This window comes from Diceros bicornis, chromosome 18, assembly GCF_020826845.1.
Source record: "Diceros bicornis minor isolate mBicDic1 chromosome 18, mDicBic1.mat.cur, whole genome shotgun sequence".
Taxonomy (NCBI): Eukaryota; Metazoa; Chordata; class Mammalia; order Perissodactyla; family Rhinocerotidae; genus Diceros; species Diceros bicornis.
In genome coordinates, this window is record NC_080757.1 from 11741489 (window position 1) to 11766258 (window position 24770).

The 24770-nt window shown below is 54.9% G+C and overlaps 1 protein-coding gene across 4 annotated transcripts; it reads left to right on the forward strand.

Annotated features, from left to right (window-relative positions):
• Positions 1-316: 316 nt before the first annotated feature.
• Positions 317-23536, forward strand: KIF1C (kinesin family member 1C). Of its 4 annotated transcripts, none has more exons than XM_058559972.1 (23): positions 317-769; positions 2459-2579; positions 2826-2958; positions 3378-3454; positions 3831-4010; positions 4681-4746; positions 5137-5315; positions 5402-5513; positions 5958-6035; positions 6191-6256; positions 6348-6423; positions 6920-6998; positions 7426-7571; positions 8865-9034; positions 9199-9278; positions 9410-9485; positions 14003-14082; positions 14956-15050; positions 17933-18016; positions 18435-18621; positions 18760-18832; positions 20015-20629; positions 22211-23536. In XM_058559972.1, exons 3-23 carry the CDS (start codon positions 2853-2855, stop codon positions 22892-22894), a joined length of 3309 nt encoding a protein of 1102 aa, XP_058415955.1. In that variant the 5' UTR covers positions 317-769; positions 2459-2579; positions 2826-2852; the 3' UTR covers positions 22895-23536. The 4 variants fall into 4 exon arrangements, with proteins under 4 accessions (XP_058415955.1, XP_058415956.1, XP_058415957.1 ...); XM_058559973.1 differs by having other exon boundaries at positions 2473-2579; XM_058559974.1 differs by lacking the exon at positions 2459-2579.
• The last annotated feature ends 1234 nt before the right edge of the window (positions 23537-24770 follow it).

Here is a 24770-nt window from a genome sequence, read left to right on the forward strand (position 1 = left end):
AGGCACGACGAGACTGCCGAGCTTGAGGGCCAGGCAGGGACGGAGCGCCCGGTAGCTGTGCCGCTGCTGACAGCACTTGGCCACAACACCTGAGGCAGCTGCTTGGCGAATTCTAGAACGATACGTCGGGCGGGGATGAAGACAGAGGCGGCGACTGGGGCTGAGGGAGGAGCCGGCCGGCGCCGCGCGCCTGGGGGCGGGGCCTGGCCTGAGCTACCTCCTGGGCGGGGCCCGACGGAGGCTCCGCCCCCTGGGCGCGCCTCCGACGGCGGCGACGTCCGCGGGTCCGGCGCCTGGGTTCCCTCCAGGGTCCGCCCCCAGCTTTCTCGGTTCTTCAGGCGCCCGTAACCCTCCCAGTCCCGGCGTCCTGCTCGCCTTTCTGCGTCCGTAACTCGGTTCTCTCGTCCCCGCCCGGTGGGTCCCACAGAACCGAGGGCATTGCCCCTTTAACCGGAGTAGTCCGGGTCGCTCCCGGGCCCTTCCCGGGACGGCGCGCGCGCCCGCCCGCCCGGCCGCGTGCGCGCGCCCGCCGGTCCCCCGCCCCTCGCTCCCGCCCCAGCTTGCGCTGCCCGGGCGGGCGCCGGCCGCTGGCGCCGCTACTGCTGCCGCCCCCGGGGCGCGAGTCCGCCGCCCGCCGCCCGGGGACCCGGCGAGGGGCGGGGGCAGCCCCGGTCCGGCCCCGGATCTCCCCCGCTCCCGTCTCACGCTTCCCGGAAAGTTTGTCCCTTTGCGCTCTGCCCAGCCGCGCCGGGAGCCCCGCCGCGACGAGGTGAGAGCTGGGGGAGAGGGGGGGTGAGGGAGGGGACGCCCGCGGAGGAATGTGCCGGGCTGCGGGGCGGGGAGTCGGGGTCCCCATTTGCACGACCCGGCGGGGGCCGGCTGGCCGCGAGAGCCGGGATCATGTGCTGTTTGTCCCGCGGAGGCGCAGAGAGGTGCCAGGCCCGGGGCGGCCGTCGGTTGGCTGGTCAGGAGGACAGGGTCCGCATGGCCGCCCAGAGAGGCCGGGACGGGGGCCTGTGTGAGAACTGCCGGGTCGGTCGGCCCCCCCCCCCCAGCCGCGGCTCATCCTGTACCCCACTGCTCCTTGACGCGGCACCGGCCAACCCCTGTACCTGTTCCCTAGTCTTTTACCCTGCTGTCCCCCAGCCGTGCCATCCCATTCCCTGCCCCATTAGCCGCAACGGCGTCACCATTGCGTGTTCCCATCAGTGTGCCTTCCCTCCCCTGGTCAGGGTCTGGGGGTCAGGGCTGTTCTTCCTGAGAACAGCCTCTGTGATTTCACCTACTCCCTTCCTGTCCTGGGACAGACCGGCTCTCTCAGCCCTCCCATGCCCTGCCCAGGAAGGCTGGTGAGGTGAGGCCGGGCATGACAGGGGTTTGAGGTCCTTTGGGGCCACAGAAGGGGGCCCAGCATCCCTGATCCCTCTTCCCAGCTCTCCACCCTGCTGTCCGTGGGCGTGTGCTGCTCAGCCTCTCCTCTCAGGGTGTGGGCACCTGATCACCCACATTCCTAGGCTCCAGCCTGGCACCTTCCCCAGGGCAGTGAACGCCATAGCACTAGCCCCAGCCTGGGGCTGGGACTTGCTTGGTTCCTTTCCTTTCTCTCCCCTTGCATGGAGACCCCTGTGCTATCTTCCTTTCCCATAAAGAGGTGATATTGTGAATCCCTCAACAGAGGAGCCCTGGGGTTGGTATGAGGGATGCAGGATGACCCCACCCTCCCCTGCCCATTGTCCTGGATCCTGAGGAGGAAGTGCTGGGGGCTGGGCAAGGGGTTTGGGGCCCACAGGCAGGCCCTGTGGATCTCAGTCCTGGGCTGTATCTCCAGCCGTTGGACTTTGCCCATCAGCAGTCCCTCCCTCTGTGTGGAGGTTGTGGGTCCTAGTTGGGAGCTGGTTTCTTCTTCTCCCTGGCTGACCCTCTGGGGGAATTTTAGGGCAGGTTTTATGTTTGGGGTTTTCTCTCCTCTCATTTCTCTTCTGGGCTCCTGATTTGTGCTTTTGCCCCAGAACTCGTCTTCCTGCCTGTTTAACATTTCTGTGTTTGCTCTCCTCTGTGTTTCTCCTGTTTTCTTCCTCCCGTTATTTCCTTCATGGCGTGACCTCAATCTTGCCTTCTCTCTTGTGTCTCTCATTTTCTTGGTGTCTCTGACTTTCTGCCCCTCCTCTCCCCCTTCCTGCTACCCTCAGTGTCTCTGCCCATGTGTCCCTCTCTGAATTGCACTCTGTCCACTTTCTCTCTGTCTTCTCTATCTGAACGTTCAGTACACTTGTGAGTGACGAGGAATAAAAATATCACCGTTCCTGTCCTTGGATTCACATTGGATTCGGCCACTCCAGAGGGACAGCCACCCTTATCTTTGCTAACGTTACCCCTCACCCCTTGCTCTCCCACTGCGGAACCCAGACACACCTCTGGAGCCACAGGTGCCTCCTAACCATTCTTCCCCCACAACCAGGGTTTTCCCTACAGCCCCAGCTGGCGTGGCCAGGCCCCAAGTGTAGGATGGGGCTCCTCCTACGAGGGCCGGTGGCAGCCAGAACTGATACAGCGCCCCTGGTCTGGGGCCAGGACGCCAGGTAACTCTGGGGTGACGACCCAGGTCCCTGTGAGCTGGGATATGACTGGGGAGAGAGGCAGGACCACCTCGGGAGTCCCTGAGGAGAGTGACATTTGGGAGGAAGGCCAGGGGAACAGGAACTGGGTCCTTGAGGGGCTGGGTGGCTGGGAAGGGGGATGGAGAGACTGGTTCTTGAGAGAAGCTGGGAGGCAATGTCTGGGTCCCCCCAGTGGCTCTGACCACCTCTTCTGTTTCTGTTCTCCAGCTGAGGAGGGTAGGAGTATCTGGAGCCATGGCTGGCGCCTCGGTGAAAGTGGCAGTGAGGGTTCGGCCCTTCAACGCTCGTGAGACCAGCCAGGATGCCAAGTGTGTGGTCAGCATGCAGGGCAGCACCACCTGTGAGTGAGTCCCAGGGGCCTGGCTGGGCACAGGCAGGGCAGGCCAGGCCCACCACGCAGGCCCGTCCTGCTGGGCCGAACCGGGAGGAGGGCTGTGCTGGGCGAAGAGCAGGTGCTAGTTGTAAGGGCGGGGGCTGGGGCAGGCTGGCCTTTCCATGTTCCCAGTCCCTGGGAGGGGGAATGTTGGCCTTCAGCCCTCCATTGCCCAATCCAGGGAGGCAGCCCGGTGAGGGGCGGGTCCTGGGAAGCCAAAATTAGCTTTGGTAGCTGGAGGGGGTGGGGAATATTAAAGGGGAGAGATGAACTAGGATAGAGGTGGGGAGTGGGATGCGTGGATTCCAGGGGCTTGGAGGGAGAGGGCAGAGGCTGGGAATACCTGACCTTGGCCTTCCTTCCTTTGCCCTCTCCTGCCCCCTCAGCCATCATCAATCCCAAACAGAGCAAGGATGCCCCCAAAAGCTTCACCTTCGACTACTCCTACTGGTCACACACTTCGGTGAGGTTATTGGGTTAGGGGGAGAGCTAAGCAATGAGGGACAGGGGATTTAGGTCCTGGGGAGGAGGCATTGCTGGGAAATCAGACCACCAGGGGATGGGTTGGGAGAACCAGGACCCCTGGGTGGGGGTGGGTAGAGCCCATACATTGTGACTGAGAACAGGATGAGGGAAGCAGAATTCCTTGGGATAATTAGGACAGGCAAGAGACTGGCTAGGATCCTCAGGGGTGATTACCATGATGGGGATGTGGCTTGGGGAGCACACAGGACCTTTGGACAGTCATCAGGGATGGGGACAAGACTCTCGGGGCCTAGACATTAAGGACAAAGTCATCTAGGGCTCTTGCTGTCTTTCTCTGCCCCCCTTTCACCTAGGCCGAGGACCCCCAGTTTGCATCTCAGCAACAGGTATATCGGGACATTGGAGAAGAGATGCTGCTCCACGCTTTTGAAGGCTACAATGTGTGCATCTTTGCCTATGGGCAGACCGGGGCTGGGAAATCCTACACCATGATGGGGCGGCAGGAGCCGGGGCAGCAGGGCATTGTGCCCCAGGTACACACATGTTGGGCCCTGGTGGGGCAGCCAGGGCAGGAACATCTTCAGCTGCCCCTACGGGAGGAAGGCCAGGGGTCTAAGGGTTGTGGAGCAGAGACCTGGCTTTCTGAGGCTGTTAGTGACAGGGAATGTGATGGGGGAGAGAGGTTGGCTGCAATCTGGATATCAGCCCTTTGGGGAGGGGGTCTTTGCCCCCACCAGAGGCAACAGGCTCAGCGAGAAGAGCCAAAACTTTGGCATCAGAGAGCCCTGCGTTTGATCCTTGCTTTTCCATTGTTTACTGCTACTTTCTCTTATCTGGTAATTATTTGTGAGTGTAGTTCTCCTGTAGGCTCGTGTACCATAGTCAAGGTGTTGACTATAGAAAAAGCCGGTTGTGGATAACTGAGAATTGACCATAATTCTCCCTGTCTGTGCAGCAGAGTGGCCTTGCACACAGGCTCTGGAGTCAGGATAGTCGGGTTGCATCCTGGCCTACCGAATACTAGGCTGTGACCCTGGGCAAGTGTGACCCTCTCTAAGGTTGTTTTCCCATCTGTAAAATGGGAATGATCCCTCCCTCAAAGCTGTGGTAAGGGTTAAACAGGGTCACGTGAGACAGGGCCTGGCCTGGTGCTGGGTGCCACAGGTGCGCCATGAACAGCAGCTTCTCTGTGTCCCCCTCCAGCTCTGTGAGGACCTCTTCTCTCGTGTTAGTAAGAACCAGAGCGCTCAGCTATCCTATTCTGTGGAGGTAAGCCCATGTCTTGGTGGGGAACTGGGCACAGTGTCCCGAGGGCAGGGAAGGGGAGAGCAGAGTGATTAACAGCAAGAACAGTCTCAGTCAGACAGCAAGGGATCTACTCCTGGCTCTGCTGGTTACTAACTGTGGCTTTGAGTGGATGATTTCATCTCTCAGCTGCTGAGTATGTTTATCTGTGAAATGATAATGATCGGATCTTTCCTAGGGTTGTTGGGAGGATCAGTGAGCTCACATATGCAAAATGCTTAGTGCCGTGTGTGGGGCACAGTAAACACTCAGTGAACATTAGCTGTACTTTGCTGTGTCGCATCTGGGGGAGTTCAGGTTAAGTTCCATCTTTGGTATTATTGCTGCCTTTGTCACTTCTTACTTCTCACTCAGGTGAGCTATATGGAGATTTATTGTGAGCGGGTACGAGACCTCTTGAACCCTAAGAGTCGGGGCTCTCTGCGTGTCCGAGAGCACCCCATCCTGGGCCCCTACGTGCAGGACCTGTCTAAATTGGCTGTGACCTCCTACGCAGACATTGCCGACCTCATGGACTGTGGGAATAAGGCGCGGTGAGGCGGGCTGATGGAGTGGAGGGAAAGGGAGCCAGGGTTAGGAAGGTGAGAGGCGAGACCCAGTGACCACTCCCTCCCTGCAGGACTGTGGCCGCCACCAACATGAATGAGACCAGCAGCCGTTCCCATGCCGTCTTCACCATTGTCTTCACACAGCGCTGCCATGACCAGCTCACTGGACTGGACTCAGAGAAGGTGGGACCCTCTCCCATCCCCACCTGGTAACAGGGACAGTGGTGTGATGGAAGGGCCTTGTCCTCTCTCCCCACACATGTTGGGTTGAGTGCCTCCTCGGGGTTCCACAGCCCCTCTGCTTCTCCTTCAGATCAGGGTGATACAATCTTCTGTGTACTTTTTTGCTTCTTACTAGACTTCTCAGGGCAGGGCTTGGATCCCACTTTGTCCCTTGTTCTAGCACATAGTGGGCATGTCAATATCTGTAAATGAACAAAAGGATGAATAACCAACCTCTCACTGTTGTCTTTATGTATTCCACTTTCTCCTGTCCACTTCCTTCGCCACCTCCTGGCTTTCTCCATCCCTTGCCAACTGTTCAGTTCTCTTGCTGGGTGTTCTTCCGATTTGTTTGCCCTGCCCCCACCGACCCCAGTCACCTCCTGCCTCTTTCCTCTGACCCAGGTTAGTAAGATCAGTTTGGTGGACCTTGCTGGAAGTGAGCGGGCCGACTCCTCGGGGGCCCGGGGCATGCGCCTTAAGGTAAGGGGGCTTAGGAGGGACGGACAGGGACAGTGTTGGGCGCTGTGTGTGGTGGTCTCTGATCATAACCTGGGAATCTCGCGGGGAGGAGGAAGGAGAAGTGGATTGGAGTGGGAGAGGAGGGCCTCATTCCCCATGTTCTCATCCCTTTCCAGGAAGGTGCCAACATCAATAAGTCACTGACTACTCTAGGGAAGGTGATCTCGGCCCTTGCGGATATGGTGAGACCCCGGGGTGGGAAGATAAGGAGCTTTGGGAAAGGGGACAAAGAGGGTGACCCACTCTGATCCCCTTCCTCCATCTATCCCCCAGCAATCAAAGAAGCGGAAGTCGGATTTTATCCCTTACAGGGACTCTGTGCTCACCTGGCTGCTCAAGGAGAATTTGGGTGAGGGGCTCCTTCTCTCTGTCTCTTTGCTGACCCTGCCACCATCTCACTCACCCCTTTTGATATATCTGACAAATCCACTTGCCACCCCTAGAATCTCAAATCCCCCAGTTGTCCATTGACTTTCCCCCTGACCCAGGGAACATCCTTTGAAGATGTTCTGATACTGAGCTCAAGGCCACAGCCTCCCTGCCAAGCCAAAGACCTCACTGACCTGGCTACCCATAACCCCTCTCTGACCCCACACCCAGTGCTGACTTCATCCTCCTCCCACTGTTCTCTAACTGTCCCACAGATGTCCAGTGTCTCCCTGACCCACCCTGCCTCCCTCTTGACCACCAGATTTCAGGGTTAGCTCCATAACTCCTAGCTTCACCCTGCCTTGGACCATGACCCTGTCATACCCCTGCCTGGGCACTGAGGCCCCCCTGACCCTGTCACCCAGTGTGACTTAGGACCCGGCCCAGCTCAAGTTTTCTCGTCTGTCCATTCGTAGGTGGGAACTCACGCACAGCGATGATTGCAGCCCTGAGCCCCGCGGACATTAATTACGAGGAGACTCTCAGTACCCTCAGGTGGGCTCTGGCTCTGGCAGGGGTGGGGCAGCACACGAAAAGTGCCAGGAGCTCAGAGGCTGGAAGCTCAGGACCCTAGAGACGGGGTTGGCCCTCAGCTCTACCCCAATTATTTTAAAACCTGGGAGGGGGCTGCTGACCTGGTGGTGTAGTGGTTTGGTGCGCTTCACTTGGGCAGCCTGGGCTTCGCAGGTTCGGATCCCGGGCGTGGACAGACACACCGCTTGTCAAGCCGTGCTGTGGTGGCATCCCATATAAAGTAGAGGAAGATGGGCACAGATGATAGCCCAGGGCCAATCTTCCTCAGCAAAATAATAAATAAATAAAAATAAAAATAAAACCTGGGAGGGAGAGAGGGAAACAGGCAGCAGACCAAGGTCACCTGTGTCTGGGCCTCATCAATCCTGATCCTCCCTCCTCACCCCAGGTATGCTGACCGCACCAAGCAGATCCGCTGCAACGCCATCATCAATGAGGACCCTAACGCCCGGCTGATCCGAGAGCTGCAGGAGGAGGTGGCTCGGCTACGGGAACTGCTTATGGCTCAGGGGCTCTCAGCCTCTGCTCTCGGAGGTAGGGCTCCAGGGGAGGGGTAGCTCAGGGACTCTGCTCTCGGAGGTAGGGCTCCAGGGGAGGGGTAGCTCAGGGATGCTCCTTGGCTCACCCACCTCATCCCTCCTCGTTTGTCTTTGCCCAGTGCGGGGGCCAGGGCAGGACCACTGACCACAAAGCCCTTCATGTGCTCGGTGACATGGATACAGATATGGAGCAGGGACCTATCACACCTTCAGATGTTCAGAGCTGGGAGGGACTGATTCTCCAGAGGAGAGTCAGGGTTCAGCAAGACGTTGATAGGCTCCCAGTACTACTAAATGACAGGAGTGGGAGTAAATGGCAAGTCCTGCTTTTGTGGTTCAAACAGTAAATCATTAAGAATAGGCTGCTGAGGGGGCTGGCCCTGTGGAATAGTGGTTAAGTGTGCACACTCTGCTGCTGGCGGCCCGGGTTCAGATCCCGGGCATGCACCGACGCATCGCTTGTCAGGCCATGCTATGGCAGCGTCCCACATAAAGTGGAGGAAGATGGGCACAGATGTTAGCCCAGGGCCAGTCTTCCTCAGCAAAAAGAGGAGGATTGGCATGGATGTTAGCTCCGGGCTGATTTTCCTCACAAAAAAAAAAGAATAGGCTGCTGGGGCACCTGCCATGACAGAAGTTCTTGTGAAATGTCAGAGACTGAGTTGACCATAAGCTTAACAACAGTCAGCAGTGGCATGGTTTCTAAAATGTAGTGCTCAGCCTCACTAATAGGAAACAGTGTCCATGTTAGAGTATGGTCCATGTTGACCGCAGCAGAAGTGGACTCTGCATTCAGTCTTGGGGTCCATCCCACTGAGGACAGTCAGGGTGCTGAGGGGCTCGGTGAGGGGAATAAGGGTGTCAGTTCTTAGGAAGAGAAGGATAAGGTAGACATGATGTTCGCCTTCCCACATTTGAAGGATAGTCTTGCAGAAGGAAGAGCAGTATAGTCTCTCTTATCCCAGAGGGCAGCACTAAAAACAATGGACACGTGACGTGGGGCAGATTTCAGCTCAGCACAGCTAAGAACTTTCTGACGGTGCGAGTCATCTAACAATGGAAGGAACTGGCTGCCTTGTTCAGTAATGAGCTCTCCATCCCTGGAGGGGAACAAGCAGAGACTGGGTGCCCGTTTGTCAAGGTTGCAGTAGGAGGGCTGTTTACTTGGTGAAGGTTGACCAGATATCTTCTGAAGTCCTTACAAGCTAGTCCTCTGTTAGGCCTTCTCTATGTCTGATCACCTCCATCTTTTCTTAGCTTCCTTCTTTGACTTTCGTCTCCCTCTCAGGCCTCAAGGTGGATGAGGGGAGTCCTGGAGGTGCTGTGCCCGCTGTATCATCTCCCCCTGCCCCAGCTTCACCCTCATCTCCACCCGCACACAATGGGGAGCTGGAGCCATCATTCTCCCCCAGTGCTGAGCCCCAGATTGGGCCTGAGGAGGCCATGGAGAGGCTGCAGGTAGGAAGCTGGAGCTGGTAAGGGGTGGGAGTCAAGGGGCTGCTGGGAGTTTAGTTCTCCAAAGCCAGGGTCGAAGAGGAAGAAGGAATCCCAGGAGCAGTGTGACCCCCATGGTAGGTGCTTGTCCCCAGCTATGCTGACCCCTGTCTGTCCTGTGCCTCCAGGAGACAGAGAAGATTATAGCTGAGCTGAACGAGACCTGGGAGGAGAAACTACGCAAAACGGAAGCCCTGAGGATGGAGAGGTGTGAGGGGTGGGGGCTGACAGCTGGAGCTCTGGAAGGAGTGGGGGTGGGGAGGGAAGGTCAGGCCCTGCAGGGAAGGTGTTCGTGGGTAGCGATGATAAAACCAACATTTGCCTCTCCTTTGCCCACAGAGAAGCATTGCTGGCTGAGATGGGGGTGGCTGTCCGGGAGGATGGGGGAACTGTGGGCGTCTTCTCTCCGAAGAAGGTGAGTGAGGGGCGAGTGAGGGCTCGGATGAGGAGGCCTAGGAGACTTTGGATGCTTAGAGAAGAGAGTTGGGGGTGACAGAGTAATGAGTTCTGACTGTGATCTCTGAGGTCTCTGAATTGTCCCTCCATCATCTCTCTCCCCACTCCTGCCACCTCCTCTCTGTGTTGTCTGCCATCCCTACCTTCTCCCTCCGTCTGACAGTCAGCCAGGGCCAGTCAGGGGCCAGTCATTAAGTGCTTAATAGGTACTTAATGTGCTTATTAAGTGCCTGTGGCCAGGGGCTCCAGGGACCACAGGAGGATGACAGGGTCTCTGCCCTTTGGGGGATTTGAAGAGCTGTTTAGAATCTAGGTATTTACAAACATAACCTCACGTGTGTGTATGCAAGTTCATGCATAGAATTCTCTCTGGATCCGTAAGAAACTGGTTATGGTGGTTACCCCAGGAGAGAGGGAGAGGACCGGGGAGGTTGGAGATTGGTTGGGGTAGTGACTTATTCACTGTACGTGCTTTTGTATCATTTGAATTTTGTACACTGTGCATGTGTTACCTACTCAAAAAAGTAACTAAAAACATTTTTGAAAGGATAACTTGGGAAGACAAGACTGTAAAGGGAAGAGAGGAAGAGTAAGCACTAAACTCTAAGATGTTGGTTGTAAATGCAGCGAGAATTTTAAAGACGGAAGCATCAGTGCAGCCTGGAGATGTATGGAAACTGGCTTCCTAGAGAAGGTGGTTTGAAAAGTGGAGCCTGAACGATGGATGGGATTTGGGTGGTAGAGAGGAGTAGGGAGAAGACTAGGCTAAGCAGACACGGGGTAGTGTCGGCCAAGTGGGGCACTGTGCTTCTCACGTGTCTGCTATGTAGTAGGTGCTCGGTACATCTTTGCTGAGAGGAAGGAAGCAGGGCAGGAGTGATCAGGCTCAGTTTGAGGCAGGAATGGTATTCAAAATCTTGAACAACCAGCACGGCACTGGGACCAACCAATCAGAATGGATGCTGGCTGGAGACAGCCGGCACAGCTGCACTGGTCCATACTGACGATGGGATGATGGGGAGGCCGATTTGAGTAAAGTAGGAACTTCAGTCCCACCGGGGAGCCGGCCATGCCATGGTACAAAGCACAATAGGATCAGGCCCTAAGTCAGGTACACTGTGCTCAGAGCCAGACAGGGGCTGCCTGGAAGAGGTGGTGGGTTATTGGAAGGAGGTCCCTCTGGATTTCATAAGGTCAGGGCTGTCTGGGAGACTGAGCAAGCAGGGATCGTTGAACAGGCATCCGAAAAGAGGAGAAGGGTTTGTCTTGCCTGGCCAGAGGCGCAGACAGGGAGTGAGAGAGCTGTGGGTGGGTAACTGAGAGCGCAGACTGGGTGTGCATGGTGAAAGGCAGTCTCCTTTCTCCCCAGCCTCAGCTTCTCCTCTCGGAGGCAAGCCATAGTATCAGTTCCTGATGTGTTCTTTGAGAGGTAGTCTGTGCACGTACAGGCGTGTGTTGTGTATAATCATCCACACATGCACACACACGTAGCCTCTCTTTGGAACAGTAGTGGTTCTATACCTGACACTTTGCTTTTTCATATAACAATATATTGGAGTTCTGTCTGTTCTTCTGCATGGTGTCAGAATATTCCATCGTGTAGATGTAGGATAATTTCTTTAACCAGCTTCCTACTGAGGGACATTTAGGTTGTTTCCCATTCTTTGATACTATAAACAATGTTATAATGGATTATCTTATAAATAGGTCTGTTATCTGTAGAACAAATTCCTAGAAGTGGAGATTTGGGGTCAAACGGTAGCCATGTAAAATTTTGATCTATTTTGCCAAAGTGCCCTCCAAAGATTATAACCATGCCACTCTGTCCTCCCAAGAGCAACATACAAGAGAGCCCATGTTCCCTCACCTTCTTCAACTTTTGATCTTTGCAAATCTGATAGGTGGAAAAGGTGTCTTAGGGTAGTTTACTTTTGCATTCTCTCAAGGTGGTGAGGATGAACATATTCTCGTGTGTTCAAAGGCATGTGTCTTTCAGAAGGCAGAGCTGTTCCACTCAACAGAGGAAATGAGTTTGGTAGTGGTGGCTCCAACCTGGGAGTGGTCGGGTGGGGCATTGGGTCCTAGGGGAAAAGCTAGTTTGTCTTGGAGAGAGCCAAGAGCCTTAGGGAAAGCCCCCTCTTTCTGGGACCCCCCACCACCAGGCGTGAGGACTTCTTAAATTGGTGGTTATCAGACCTGGCTCGGACTTGCTTCACAGGGGCTGAGGTGGGGGAGTGGGGCAGGACCAGACTCTGGGCCCCCCACCCCCAGCCTCGGCCTGAGCGGCTCCTTGCTTATCTGCTTGACGTATTAGGCTTCTAGGTAAGGTTTCATCTGAACAAAGGGTTCTAGGGCTGAACAAAGATTGAAAAGACTGCCCTAAATCATGTCCCCTCTCTCGAGGGACAGATCGCTTTCTGCTTCCAGAGCCCATCAGTGTTTGCTATTCCCAGGGCAAGCCTGACACTGCAGTGTAGGGAGGGGACAGAGCGTCCCTGGGGAGAGGAAGTGTTGCAGCAGTGATTGTTGGGGGGCCTGAGTGAGGGCAAACGCACGGGTCCCCATTGTATCCGTCGTGGACGCAGCCTTGGGCTCACTGTTCAGGGGACTCCCAAAGAAATGGGGGGCCTCGTCTGCTGGCTGTTTTCTCCTGCACCCTGTGCTTTCCTGCCTCCGTGCGTTAGTTCAAACTCCGCCTTTCACCTGGAATGCTCTTGCTTCTGCATGTCCGCGTCCTTCTCATCCTCAGAGACCGGCTGCCATGCTGCCTTTTCCATGAAGTCCTCCTTAGCTCCTGAAGTTTTTCACTTGATTCATCTTTGCATGTGAGCCCCTCCCAGGATACGATGGCGCTCAACTCCCTGGGAACAAATGAATGAGTGAACAGATGAACGAGCTAAGTGAGGGCATGGAAAGATCAGAAACTCTACTATGAGACATCCATTTCCCACTTGTAATGGTGTTTCCACACCAATCTTATCTCCCCAACTTGGCTCTGATTTCCTTACTAACGGGATGGCACCATCTGGGTTTGACTCATCTCTGAGTCCTGCCCAGCACCTCACCGGGGTCTTGCACGTAGAAAGTCCACAGTAAATCCTTGTAGAACGGAGGTGAGGGATCTCGTGTTCGGTTCGAAGGCTTAGGAAGGCTTCGTGGAGGAAGCAGCATTTGAGATAGACCGTGAGGGACAGGAAGGAAGTGAATGACTTTCACAGGTGGAGGTGGGGGTGGGGCTGGGCCGAGGCTGGGTGGGAACATGGGAAGCAGCTCGCCAGGGTGGTCAGGGATGCAGGAGGCCTGCTTCTGGAGTGAGTGCTCAGCAGTCCACTGAGCGGGAGCACAGGAGGGGAGAGAGGGCTTGGGGTGGGCTGGGGCCGGATGTGGAGGAGGCCCAGGGATACCAGCATAAAAAGAGGCTCAAGTCAGGTGGGCATCTGGTGCCAACTGGAGAGGTCTGAGTGGAGAAGCATGACGAGGCCACAGTGTGGTGTGAGCAGGAAGCTGGGAGACCCTTGCAGATGGCAAGAAGTCAGGCAGGCCTGGGCAGGGTGGGCCGGGGCAGCAGACAGTGGGGAGAGAGACTTCCCTGGGCCTGACAGCCAGTGGCGTGAGAGGGGTGTAGAGGGAACAGGGCTTGTATGCTGCCCCGAGTTACATGCATGGGGAGGGCGGGGGTCTCGTAAGAGAAAGAGAAGTCAGGAAAAGGTGCTTTTGGGGATGGGAACAGGCTGGGTTTTCAGTGCAGAGCAGCGTAGTGATGAGCCAGGTATGTGGGACAGATTCGGCCAGGGAGGCCTCAGCAGGGACAGCTCCAGGCAGCTGCTGCAGTGACCCCGGTCCGTGTGAAGCAGGCCTGGGGACGGGCAGTGGTGGGGAAAAGTGGGGAGTCTGCTGTGAGAAACGGCTCTGTTTTGTTTACTTCTGGATTGAACTGACAATTAAAAAAAAAAAAATTATAATTATAAAAATAATCTGTGCTCCTAAGAAATTCAGGCTGGAATAAGAGGTGGGAAGTACCAGTCCCTAAACCAGTCCACTCTTGTACTCTCTGGAAGGGGTAAGATACAGTTTGAAGGAAGAAATGATGAGACCTGGGGAAAGAGGGAGTACAGGGGAAGCAGAGGCGAGGGCAGGTCGATTCTAAGGTTTCTAGTCACGGAGACTGGTGGTCGAGGTGCCTCTGAAGAAATGGGGCCTTGGGAAGAGTTGCTGACTGGGGAGAGGGTAGATGGGTGGGGGCAATTTTGTAGGCCCCTTGTGTGTGAGGAGAGCGTGGGTCAGGCTGTCCTGAAAGTGGTTGGTGTGAGTGGGAGTAAGGAGAATGGGAGAGTTCTCTGAGTGGGGGGGACGGGCAGCAGGCAGTGCTGGGACCTGGGGGGGTGTTTGCTGAAGCTCCTTCCCACCCTTCCTCTTTGTGGCATCCTCTGGCCGGCTCTCATGATCCCTCCCCTGACCACTCACCTCCCCCCTCAGACTCCCCACCTGGTGAACCTGAACGAAGACCCCCTGATGTCTGAATGTCTGCTCTACCACATCAAAGATGGCGTCACCAGGTAGCGTTTACTCAGCGGCCTGTGGGGCAACCTCTCCTTCTGGGGTGTGGTTGCAGAGGGACGGCCACACTGGTGACTCTGTTTCCTGGTGACCTCACTGGAGACACCCCAGATCTCAGGACATCTGCCTCCACAGCCCTGCTCGCTCTCCGAGCTTCCTGAGAAGTGGCTGAGCCTGGCTGCTCAGCGGCCATCCTGCCTCCATCCACCTCTTTGGTAGGGGTGAGACGCCTCCTGGGACCAAACTGACCCAGTGCTTGTGGGGATAGCTCCTGGGGCAGAAGAGTGGGTAGGAAGCTTAGGCCACCGCATTCTTAGCCCCTGGCACTGTTGCCTTGGCATCCCTTGGTGGGACCCTTCCTTGGGGGAGGAGAAGGGAAACGTGGCCCCGGCCCCATGTTGTTGAGGGGCAGGTGGCTTCACTGGCTGATGCTAACGAACCCCTGGGGCTCGGTGCCTCTGAGGTTGCCTCTGGAGTTAAAGGGGTGAGAGTGCCCCTTCCTCTCCCACCACAAGCATTTGCAGCTGTCCTTGGTGATCATCATGGATAGGGAGGGAGCCCGGAGGGTGATGAGCCCAAGGACGGATGGGAGGCCCACGGCTGAGGGCGCCCATTTCACTCCAGGTTTCCTTTTCTCCTTTGCTGTGTAATGCAGTGAGTGAGGACATGGGCGGTGGAGTCAGGCAGATGTGGGCTCACTGCCGGGCTGCGTGACCTTGGGCAAGTTACTTCACCTTTCTGAGCCTCAGCGTCCTCCTCTGTGAAATGAGAATAATTATGCTTGGCTCATTGAGTTGGATGAACTTGTGTTCGGAAGGGGCTTGGCGAATGTCTGGCACATGCTCAGCAAATGTTGGCCATTGCTTCCCCAGGGTTGGCCAGGTAGATGTGGACATCAAGCTGACCGGGCAGTTCATTCGTGAGCAACACTGTCTGTTCCGGAGCATCCCTCAGGCAGATGGAGAAGGTAATGGCTGAGGGGTTGAGAGTGGAGTGGCCACTGAGTCCAGTTCCACCCCACACCCTGAATACAGAAGACTGGGTCGGGCACTGGGGGTGAGGCCATATAAGAGGGGATGTGTACTCGCTCTCAGAGGGACTTCGAGCTTATAATAAGCAGTGGGGGAATATCAAGGGCCCGGCTATCTGCACCCGCCCTGAGAGTGCTGCAGTGGGCAGGGAGTGGCCAGGGTCCCCAAGGCAGAAACAGAACATTGTGGCGGCAGAGAGGAGATCCCGCCTTCTTCCTTGATTTTTTAGCCTCAAATAGCGCTCTGGTAATTTTTTACGAAAATCTGTATTTGCTTCAGTGGAGTATCTGAATTTAACTCTGGAAAACCTGCTTCTATCCAGCTATGACTGCAAAGGTTTCTGGGAGTTAATCGGCCCATGTATCCCTCTAGTTCCAGAACTTTCAGATTTTTAGCCCTTATATGGCCATAGTAAAAGCAAAAACTTTTAGGAATCACAAGCCCTAAGGGTGAAAGTAGTAGCCTGTCTGACATATCAAAACGATACTTATACAGTTCAGGCGTATTTTGAGGTCACTATTTATTTTGTTCTCGTTCATTCGTTTTTAAAAAATGGAATGATTTGGGTTCCATTAGGCCCAAGCAAAGTCGAGCTCTGCGAAATGAGTTGGGCAGGGAGGCAGGACATGTTACATGTGAGCCCTCCATCAGCTTGAGCCCGTGCAGTGTACCTCAGAGATCTGGAAGGAGTGCCTTACCTGACACCCTCAAGGGACAGGGAGATGGGGCATGCATGGGCAGCACGTTTTTAAAGATAAGAAAGCCACTATTATGTGGCTTACAGCTCAGGTTTAAGACATGCTCGTCGGGCTTCAGTTTGGTTCAGGGTCGGCAGGTTAACGCAGTCATTCTGGTCTGGGTCAAGTCCCCGGTGGCAGCAAATGCTTCCGGCATTGCAGGCTGTAAGCCATTGAATCAGTTCAGCCTAGTGAGTTATTGCCAAGTTCCTGTTCTGCGGTTACCTCAAGCCGTGTGCTGGGGTGATACCAAAACCATACCAGGCCTGTGGAGTGAGCCCACCTCAGGGGCTCAGAGTGTGTTTGGGGAGATGACAGACAGGCATTAAGTGGTTACATCACAGTAAAAGCCGCTAATGATTCTGTGCCCCAAAGGGTGGAGGATTTTGTAAAGGTTTAGTCAATTTGGGCCTCTGTTCTTAACGGTAGATTTAAGACTTGACCAAAGACAGGCAGAGAGGAGGCAGGCAGCACGGACAGAGCTGTGGTCATAGAAGAATAATTATTACTTACTGACCATCCACTTTGTGCCTTGCGTTTTCTCACGTGGCCCACAGGCGGGGGAACTGAGGCTCTCGGGATAGGGAATTTGCCCAAGACCACACAGCTAGAAGATGGCAGAACTGGACTGGAACACAGCAGGGCAGGCTCCAGGGCCGGGCTCTGATCTCTGCCTCAGTACAGATCCTGTGGGCTCCTGGACGCGGAGAAGGCTGCCCTGGCCAGGCTGGAGCAAATCATCTCCTCGCCTGGCCCCATTTCCCTCTATGACACCTGTCCCCTCGACTTTAGATTATCTGCTGCTTTGCTTGTTTATTGTCTGTCTGATCAGCTGGAGGTGAGCTCTGTGAGAGCAGGGATTTTGGTTTTTATCCCCACCGTATTTCCAGGACCTTAAATAGTGCCTGGCATATAGTAGGGGGCGCAATATATTTGTGGAATGAATGAGGGAATTTGGGGGCGGGTGGGAAATAAGAGTGGGGGTAGACTGGGACCTATTACAGCCACCCTATCGTCTCATCTTCCACCTTCTTCTGTTGCTGTTCCTGGACACACAGTGATGCCTCTCTGTCTGTCTTGTTCCTCTTCTCCATCGTTTTTGCCCCTTGAAATCCAAGTCTCTCTTCAACTGGCTCAGAAGTTACCACTTTTCCCGTAATCATTTCCAGTCCTCTGCCCCTAAGCTGAGTTCCTCTGCTTTCTTTGTACTCCCACAGTGTCAGTAGTCCCATCTCTGCCTTATGTTAACAATTCATTCTGGTTTCTTGATTACTTGTAGTATAAATAATAATAACTCCCTTTTGCGTGTCACTTTATTTGAGCCTTTCAACCATTCTGTAAAGCAAGACTTCTGTATTCCATTTTATGGAAGCTCACAAAAGTTGGGTGACTTGTTCAGTGTCCCTCAGCTAAGGAGTGCAGAGCCTTTGGGATACAGGGGTCCCTCTGTGACACAGGGGCACCACTCCTCGAGGGCAGGGAGCTGCCTCATGCATCTGTGTGTCTCAGCAAGCAGCAGGCTCCGTGATTGTACAGAAGACAGAGGAGAATCGTGGTAGATGTTTGAGTTGGGTTGACTTTGTCTTGTCCTGTGAAGACAGTGATCTGTGGCTTGAGAAGATTAAGCAGTCTGGTGGCAGTTTGCAAGATGCTTCAGACAGAAGTGGGCTAGGAGCCTGCTGGAGAAATCCAGGCCTGGGTAGGGGTAATGTTAGTTGGAAAGGAAGGAAAGGACATGTGCAAGGCAGATGTGACGGGGCCTGCTGACCCATTGGACATGGGAGAGGAAGCCCTCTGAGAGTTACTGGTTTGCTAAGCCCCTGCTGGGGAGGATGGTGGTGGGTGAGTAGGGAGTCCCTGCAGAGGCTCCTGGGAATTGTAGTTGGGGCTCTAACCCTCCTTCTGCTCTTCCTTCCCGTGCTGCCTGCCACCAGAGGGGCCATGGCACCCCGACAGGTACTGGGGGGTGGGACTGGGGGTGCATGTATGTTTTTGGGGGGTGATGCAAGATGGGAATCTGTGACCATAACCCCTCTTCCCCCAGGGTCTAATCGCTCCCTTTCCTCTCTCCCTCCACTCAGTGGTAGTCACCCTGGAGCCTTGTGAAGGAGCCGAGACCTACGTCAATGGGAAACTTGTGACTGAGCCACTGGTGCTGAAGTCAGGTAGAACAAGGGTGCAGAGTGAGGGTTCTGGGACATGGCTGTACGTAGGAAGCCCCAGGGCAGAGCTTTCTCGGGGAATCCTGGGGCAGGGCCCAGAAATAAATAGGAAACAGCATGGGGATATGGAGAAGGAAGTGAGAAGTGAAGATAAAGGAATCGGGTTCTGGTTTCTCTTGCTGCCTGGGAAACGGGACGAGGATGCAAAGCCCCCCAAATTCTCTTTGGCTGTTAGGGATGGGGTGTTTCCTGGGGTAAGTGGGGGAGCCTTGGCTCTGACTGCCCTCAGACTTGGGGTGATGGGAAAGATGGTGTCAGCTTGCCCGTGGGACTTGTGGGCAAGGCCCTATATGCCTTGGGCATGGGGATGGGTCTGCTGCTATGGGGGAGCAAGTCCACTTTTCCCTCCTCCCATCTCCAGGGAATAGGATCGTGATGGGCAAGAACCACGTCTTCCGCTTCAATCACCCGGAGCAGGCACGGCTGGAACGGGAGCGAGGGGTCCTGCCGCCCCCAGGACCGCCCTCTGAGCCCGTCGACTGGAACTTTGCCCAGAAAGAACTGCTGGAGCAGCAAGGCATTGACATCAAGCTGGAGATGGAGAAGAGGTATGAGGAGAGGTGTTTGTGCCTAGGGCCTTTTTGGCTGTCCCTCCCAGGCCCCCAGTCCCCTCCTCTTGGCAGACACCCCCCTGAGGGGTTCCAGAAGCCCACATAGCTCTTCCTTCCCTCCCTACCCAATCCCAGGCTGCAGGATCTGGAGAATCAGTACCGGAAAGAAAAGGAAGAGGCTGATCTTCTGCTGGAGCAGCAGCGACTGGTGAGGGGTCGGCCGGGGGACGGGTCGGGGAGATGGGCTGGCGGGCACATGAGCAGCCAGGCCGGTAGTACTTCAGCCTGGCTCTGCTTTTGGTTCATGCAGTCTGAGCCAGAGTGGGGAGTGGGCATGGGGATGAGGGTAGTGGTGACGTCTGGGAGGAGACAGTTACGAGAGAAATGTGACTCGGGGAGGAAACTGTGTGCAGGGAACTAGACTTCCTCCCAGTTGACCAGGGCTTCCCCGATGCCAGTCCATCCTGCGCCAGCCTTAGGAATTTGACCATATCCAAGCTGTGTCCAGCTTGATGTCAATGCCTTGCTGCTCCAGCAGTTCCTTCTGGGCAAAGTTCCAGTCGACAGCTCAGAGGGTGGTCCTGGGGGCGGGGGGGACCCCTCACTCCCATTCCAGCCGTGCCTGCTCCGGGTGATTGAAGCGGAAGATGTGGTTCTTGCCCATCACGATCCTATTCCCTGGAGATGAGAGGAGGGAAAAGTGGACTCGCTCTCCCATAGCAGCAGACCCATCCCCACACCTAAGTGCCATATCCAAGTGCCACATGTACTATTATTATTATTATTTTTTTGTGAGGAAGATCAGCCTTGAGCTAACACCCAATGCCAGTCTTCCTCTTTTTTTTTTTTTTTCTTTTTACTGAGGAAGATTAGCCCTGGGCTAACATCCATGCCCATCTTCCTCTACTTTATATGAGACGCCGCCACAGCACGGCTTGACAAGCGGTGCATTGGTGCACGCCAGGGATCCGAACCTGCGGACCGTGGGCCGCCGAAGCGAAACATACATGTTTAACCGCTTACACCACCGGGCTGGCCCCTGTACTATTATTTACTTAAGATTGTTCTTTAAGTGCACTTACTTTTAAATCTTTATCCTCATCCTGAGCAATAATATATATGCACGAAAGCTAGACTTGATACAGCTATAGCTAATATTTACCCATTGCTCTCTCTGTGCCAGCCACTGTTCCACACTTGGCGTACGTTAATCCTCCAAATGTGTCTGTGAGGGAGATCCTGCTGTTATTTCTATTGCGTAGATGAGCAGAGGTTAAGCAGTCCGCCCAAGGGTGTGCAGTTCTGACAGTTGTTTCTGTTCTGACGTTGGGACTCATGGGCTCTGGGATATCCTTAGCCCCCTCCGTGTCTTCTCTCTCTCTGGCCCCAGTATGCGGACTCTGACAGCGGGGACGACTCTGACAAGCGCTCCTGTGAAGAGAGCTGGCGGCTCATCTCCTCCCTGCGGGAGCAGTTGCCCCCCACCACGGTCCAGACCATCGTCAAGCGCTGTGGCCTGCCCAGCAGTGGCAAGCGCAGGGCCCCTCGTAGAGTCTATCAGATCCCCCAGCGTCGGCGGCTGCAGGGCAAAGACCCCCGCTGGGCCACCATGGCTGATCTGAAGATGCAGGCGGTAAAGGAGATCTGCTACGAGGTGGCCCTGGCCGACTTCCGCCACGGGCGGGCCGAGATCGAGGCCCTGGCCGCTCTCAAGATGCGGGAGCTGTGTCGCACCTATGGCAAGCCGGAGGGGCCTGGTGATGCCTGGAGGGCCGTGGCCCGGGACGTCTGGGACACGGTGGGCGAGGAGGAAGGCAGCGGAAGTGGAGGTGGCGGCTGCGAGGAGGGAGCCCGTGGGGCGGAAGTGGAGGACCTCCGGGCTCACATTGACAAGCTAACGGGGATTCTGCAGGAGGTGAAGCTGCAGAACAGCAGCAAGGACCGCGAGCTGCAGGCCCTGAGGGACCGCATGCTCCGCATGGAGAGGGTCATCCCGCTGACCCAGGTAGGGAGGGCCCTGGCCCCAGCCCTTTCCCGCTTCTCCTCCCCTCTTATAGTTCTTCCCTTTAGGAATCTGAACCTCCCACTGCTGATTCCAGCCTCCTTCCCCCATTCCTTTAAAAAATTGTGTTGCAGTATAACACAGTTTTTTTCAGTGTAGTTGGTGAATCATCAGGGCACTAACTGAAAATGCAGATTCCTGGGTTCCACCTAGACCTACTGAATCAGCGTCTTTGGGGATGAATCTGCATTTCTAATAAGTTCCCAGGTGTTCCTGAAGTACAGTAAACTTTGCACACCACTGATATAAAGTGCACAATTCTTGAGTCACCGCTTGATGACTGTTCGGCACACATACACTCTTACAACTGCCATTCTCCCGGGGGTGACCAGTTCCTCTGGGGGAGCTGCGGTGCTGAGCGCTTCTCCTGCGTCACCTCATTTCATCTTCACAGTAGCCCTGCGAGTGGCCATGTTATCACCGATGCCTGTTTTGCATGTGTTCACTCAACAAGTAAATATTTGAGTGCCTACTGTGTGCCAGGCATTGTGCTGGCCACTGGGGTTGCTTACAACAGACAAAATTTCTGCTCTATTGCACCTTGCCTTCTAGTGAGAGACAACAGTCTGCCTTCACAACAATAAATAGCTCATGGTTATTGAAAGCTTACCTCCGGATGCTGTTCCCACCCCTCTCCCCTTGCTCTTTCCACTCCAGCCCTTGCTGGTCCTTCAACTTCCTGGGCATGTTCCTGCCTCAGGGTCTTTGTACCTGCTGTTCCCCCTGGTAGCCTCATAGCCTCACTTCCTTCAGGTGTTTACTACAATGATAACTTCTCAATGAATCCCTTTCTGTCCATTCGTTGCAGCCACCTTCACCCCAGCCTTCTATCCTTCTTCCTTGCTCTGTCTCCATCTGAATACATATATTTATATAAAGTATATTATATAATATATTCTATATATCCTATATATATAAAATATATACACTTACATATAATGTAAATAATGTATATTAAATAATAGAAATATATACACTCATATTTAACTTTTTATTGAAGTATAGTATATGTACTATGCTGTATATTTCTCTTACTCATTTATCAGCTGTCTCATCCCACTGAAATAATGGCAGGTGTTTTTCTTCCCTTTTTGTTGACTGCTGTGTCCCCAGGGCACATTATTTATTCAGTGATGCTTACTGAGTGCCTACTCTATGCCAGGCACTGCTCTAAATACTTTACATGGTTTAGCTCACGTGGTTCTTACAACAACCCAGTGCAGTAGGTACTGTTATTACTGGCGTCATCCTACCCTTGAGGAGACTGAGGCACAGAAATGTTACGAGCCAGAGGCCCAGACCACACGGATGGGAAGTGGCAGACAGGATGGAGCCCAGACCACCTGGCTCCTGGGCCTGTGCTCCTAAACCACTGTTCTGGCCTCCGTATCTCCAGGCCCCTCTGGGGAACCCCTGACAGCCAGCCACTCCAGGGCCTTCTGACTTCCCCTGGATCCGCATGTGCTCAGGACTCAGCTCTCCTCATGTCCCTTCTCCTTTTCTCTCACCCCCTCTCCCTCCCAGGATCATGAGGATGAGAATGAAGAAGCCAGTGAGGCCACCTGGGCCACGCCCCAAGGGTCAGAGGCGGGAGAGGAGGAGGCCCCCAGTGACCGCACGCCCTCAGCCCGGCCCGCCTCGCCACCCCTGTCGAGCTGGGAGCGGGTGTCGCGGCTGATGGAGGAGGACCCTGCCTTCCGGCGTGGCCGCCTTCGCTGGCTCAAGCAGGAGCAGCTGCGGCTGCAGGGACTGCAGGGCTCGGGGGGCCGGGGTGGGGGACTGCGCAGGCCTCCAGCCCGCTTTGTGCCCCCTCACGACTGCAAACTGCGTTTCCCCTTCAAGAGCAACCCCCAGCACCGGGAGTCCTGGCCTGGGATGGGGGGCGGGGAGGCCCCAGCTCCACCCCAACCCCCTGAAGAGGTCACTCCCCCTCCGGCCACCCCTGCCCGCAGGCCCCCAAGTCCCCGTAGGTCGCACCGTCCCCGCAGGAACTCCCTGGATGGAGGGGGCCGATCTCGGGGAGGGGGTTCCACGCAGCCCGAACCCCAGCACTTCCAGCCCAAAAAGCACAACTATTATCCCCAGCAGCCCCAACCATACCCAGCCCAGCGGCCCCCAGGGCCCCGCTACCCACCCTACACTACTCCCCCGCGAATGAGACGGCAGCGCTCGGCCCCTGACCTCAAGGAGAGTGGGGCGGCTGTGTGAATCCCACATCCTGGGCAGAGGGCCTGGCAGGCCCCTTGCTGGGAGGAGTGAAGCCGCCTGAGATGCTGCTTCCCCAGAAGCCCTGGGGCAGGGAGGCCCTAGAGATGAGAGAGAAGGTCCGAGTAGGTGATAGAAGATGTGGGAGTGACAGGGCCGGAGGCTGAAGGAAGGAAGAGGGCACGGAGTTGCCAGGAGCAAACCAAAGTGAAGGAAGAGCGATGGGAAACTGCCTTGGGGCTGCCCCTTGCAGGGGCGGGGGGTCCCACAAACGCTGCTATGGGTGGGGTGGGGGGCTGGGGTGCTGCGTAGCCAGTGTTTGACTTTCTTTTCAAGTGGGGGCAAAGGGGAGAGAACCTAGAGTGAGGTGAGTTCCCCTCCCCGGCCCCTGTCTGTCCATCTGTCTGTCTGTGGTGAGTTCCTGTTTCCAGGGAGGTGTGGTGGGATCATAAGTCATTCCCCTCCCCTTCCAGGCCTCCTGCTATATTGGGGGGACCTGTCTGGTTTCTGGTTTGGCTGGGGTCCCCTGAGGACGTGGGACCCTTCAATAAAGGATAGCAAACAGAGGGAGCTTGTTGCTGGTGGTGGTTTGGTTTGGTTTTTAATGGAGGTGTAGATTATATAAGTAAAATGCACAGATCTTAAGTGTGTGGCTCAGTGAGTTTTTAAACAAGTATGCCCCCACGCAGTCACCGCCCAGATGAAGACATGTTTCTATCTTGGTTTCTTGAATGTTCAGCATCGTGTCTCCTCCCTTCAGAGTGCATGACCCACTCTTATTTCCCTTCTTTCATTTTTGCTGATCCGGCATCTCCACCTTACCTCCATCTCTGCCCTCAGCATCGCTGTTCATTGTCCCTGACAAAGGAGAGAGGGAGGGATGAGAGGGGAGGTAGAGGGAGTGCCAGCCTGTCAGTGCCTAACTGGCTGTTCCTAACAGGAAATGGAGGGATTTAGGGGGCAAGGAGGGGTTCTGCTTCATGGAATCACTTAACTGTTTGAAAAGTCTCCCAAGTAGCAACGATTTCCCGGGATTCTGTTCTGTGTCAGATGTGCTCAACAGTGAATGTGTTGGTCAAGCTTAGTGCACCTACCCGGTCCCGTTCCTGTTTCCTGCCTTTCAGCAGGGTGTATTCAGTATTCCAAGTAGTATTTTGTCTTAAGACTGTTTTCAAGAAGGCTGCCTGCTTGTTTTCATGTTCTGGCTTGGAGGAACAAGCTCATGGCAATGCCGTATCATAAAGGCCGTGTAGGTTAGACCACATCCCTGCTCTGCCTTCACCTTGCCAAACTCCGAAATCCCCACGTTGTCATCCTGTTCTCAGGAGAACACTTCTACCCACTTGAAAATTTCAGCTTCTTCTCCACAGTTTCCTGATGTCAGTCTTGAGGTGCAAGCAGCTGAAACCACAGACATTATCCCAATTGCAGCCAAACCACAGCTCTGGGCAAGGGTGCGATTAGGTTTACCCTGGGTTTCCACGCCCTGGTGCTGGCTGCTTTTATTTTGGCACATTTGACTGCCAGGTCTTTAGGGACCTGTTGACAGTGACCCAAGATCTGGAATGTAATGGATAGTTTGTTGACAGTGTTTACTTGAGTAGTTTATAATCTGGTCAAGGAGACTAAATGGGAGCAAGAAAATGATAGAATACGAAGTTCTCCGCAGGTCAAGGCAAGCTGAGTGGTAGACAGTGCTTTGGGAGTTAAGATGGGAAAGTTAGCTCACTAATTTAAAATACAATTGGATTATTTTTCCCTAAAGACTACCTTATATACATGTTATCTACCATTTTTATCCACTTCTCCCTTGCCAATCTTTTAAATCTTTAAAATATGATGAATTGTAGGTTTTATTCAGAGAAGTGCCCACTAATCC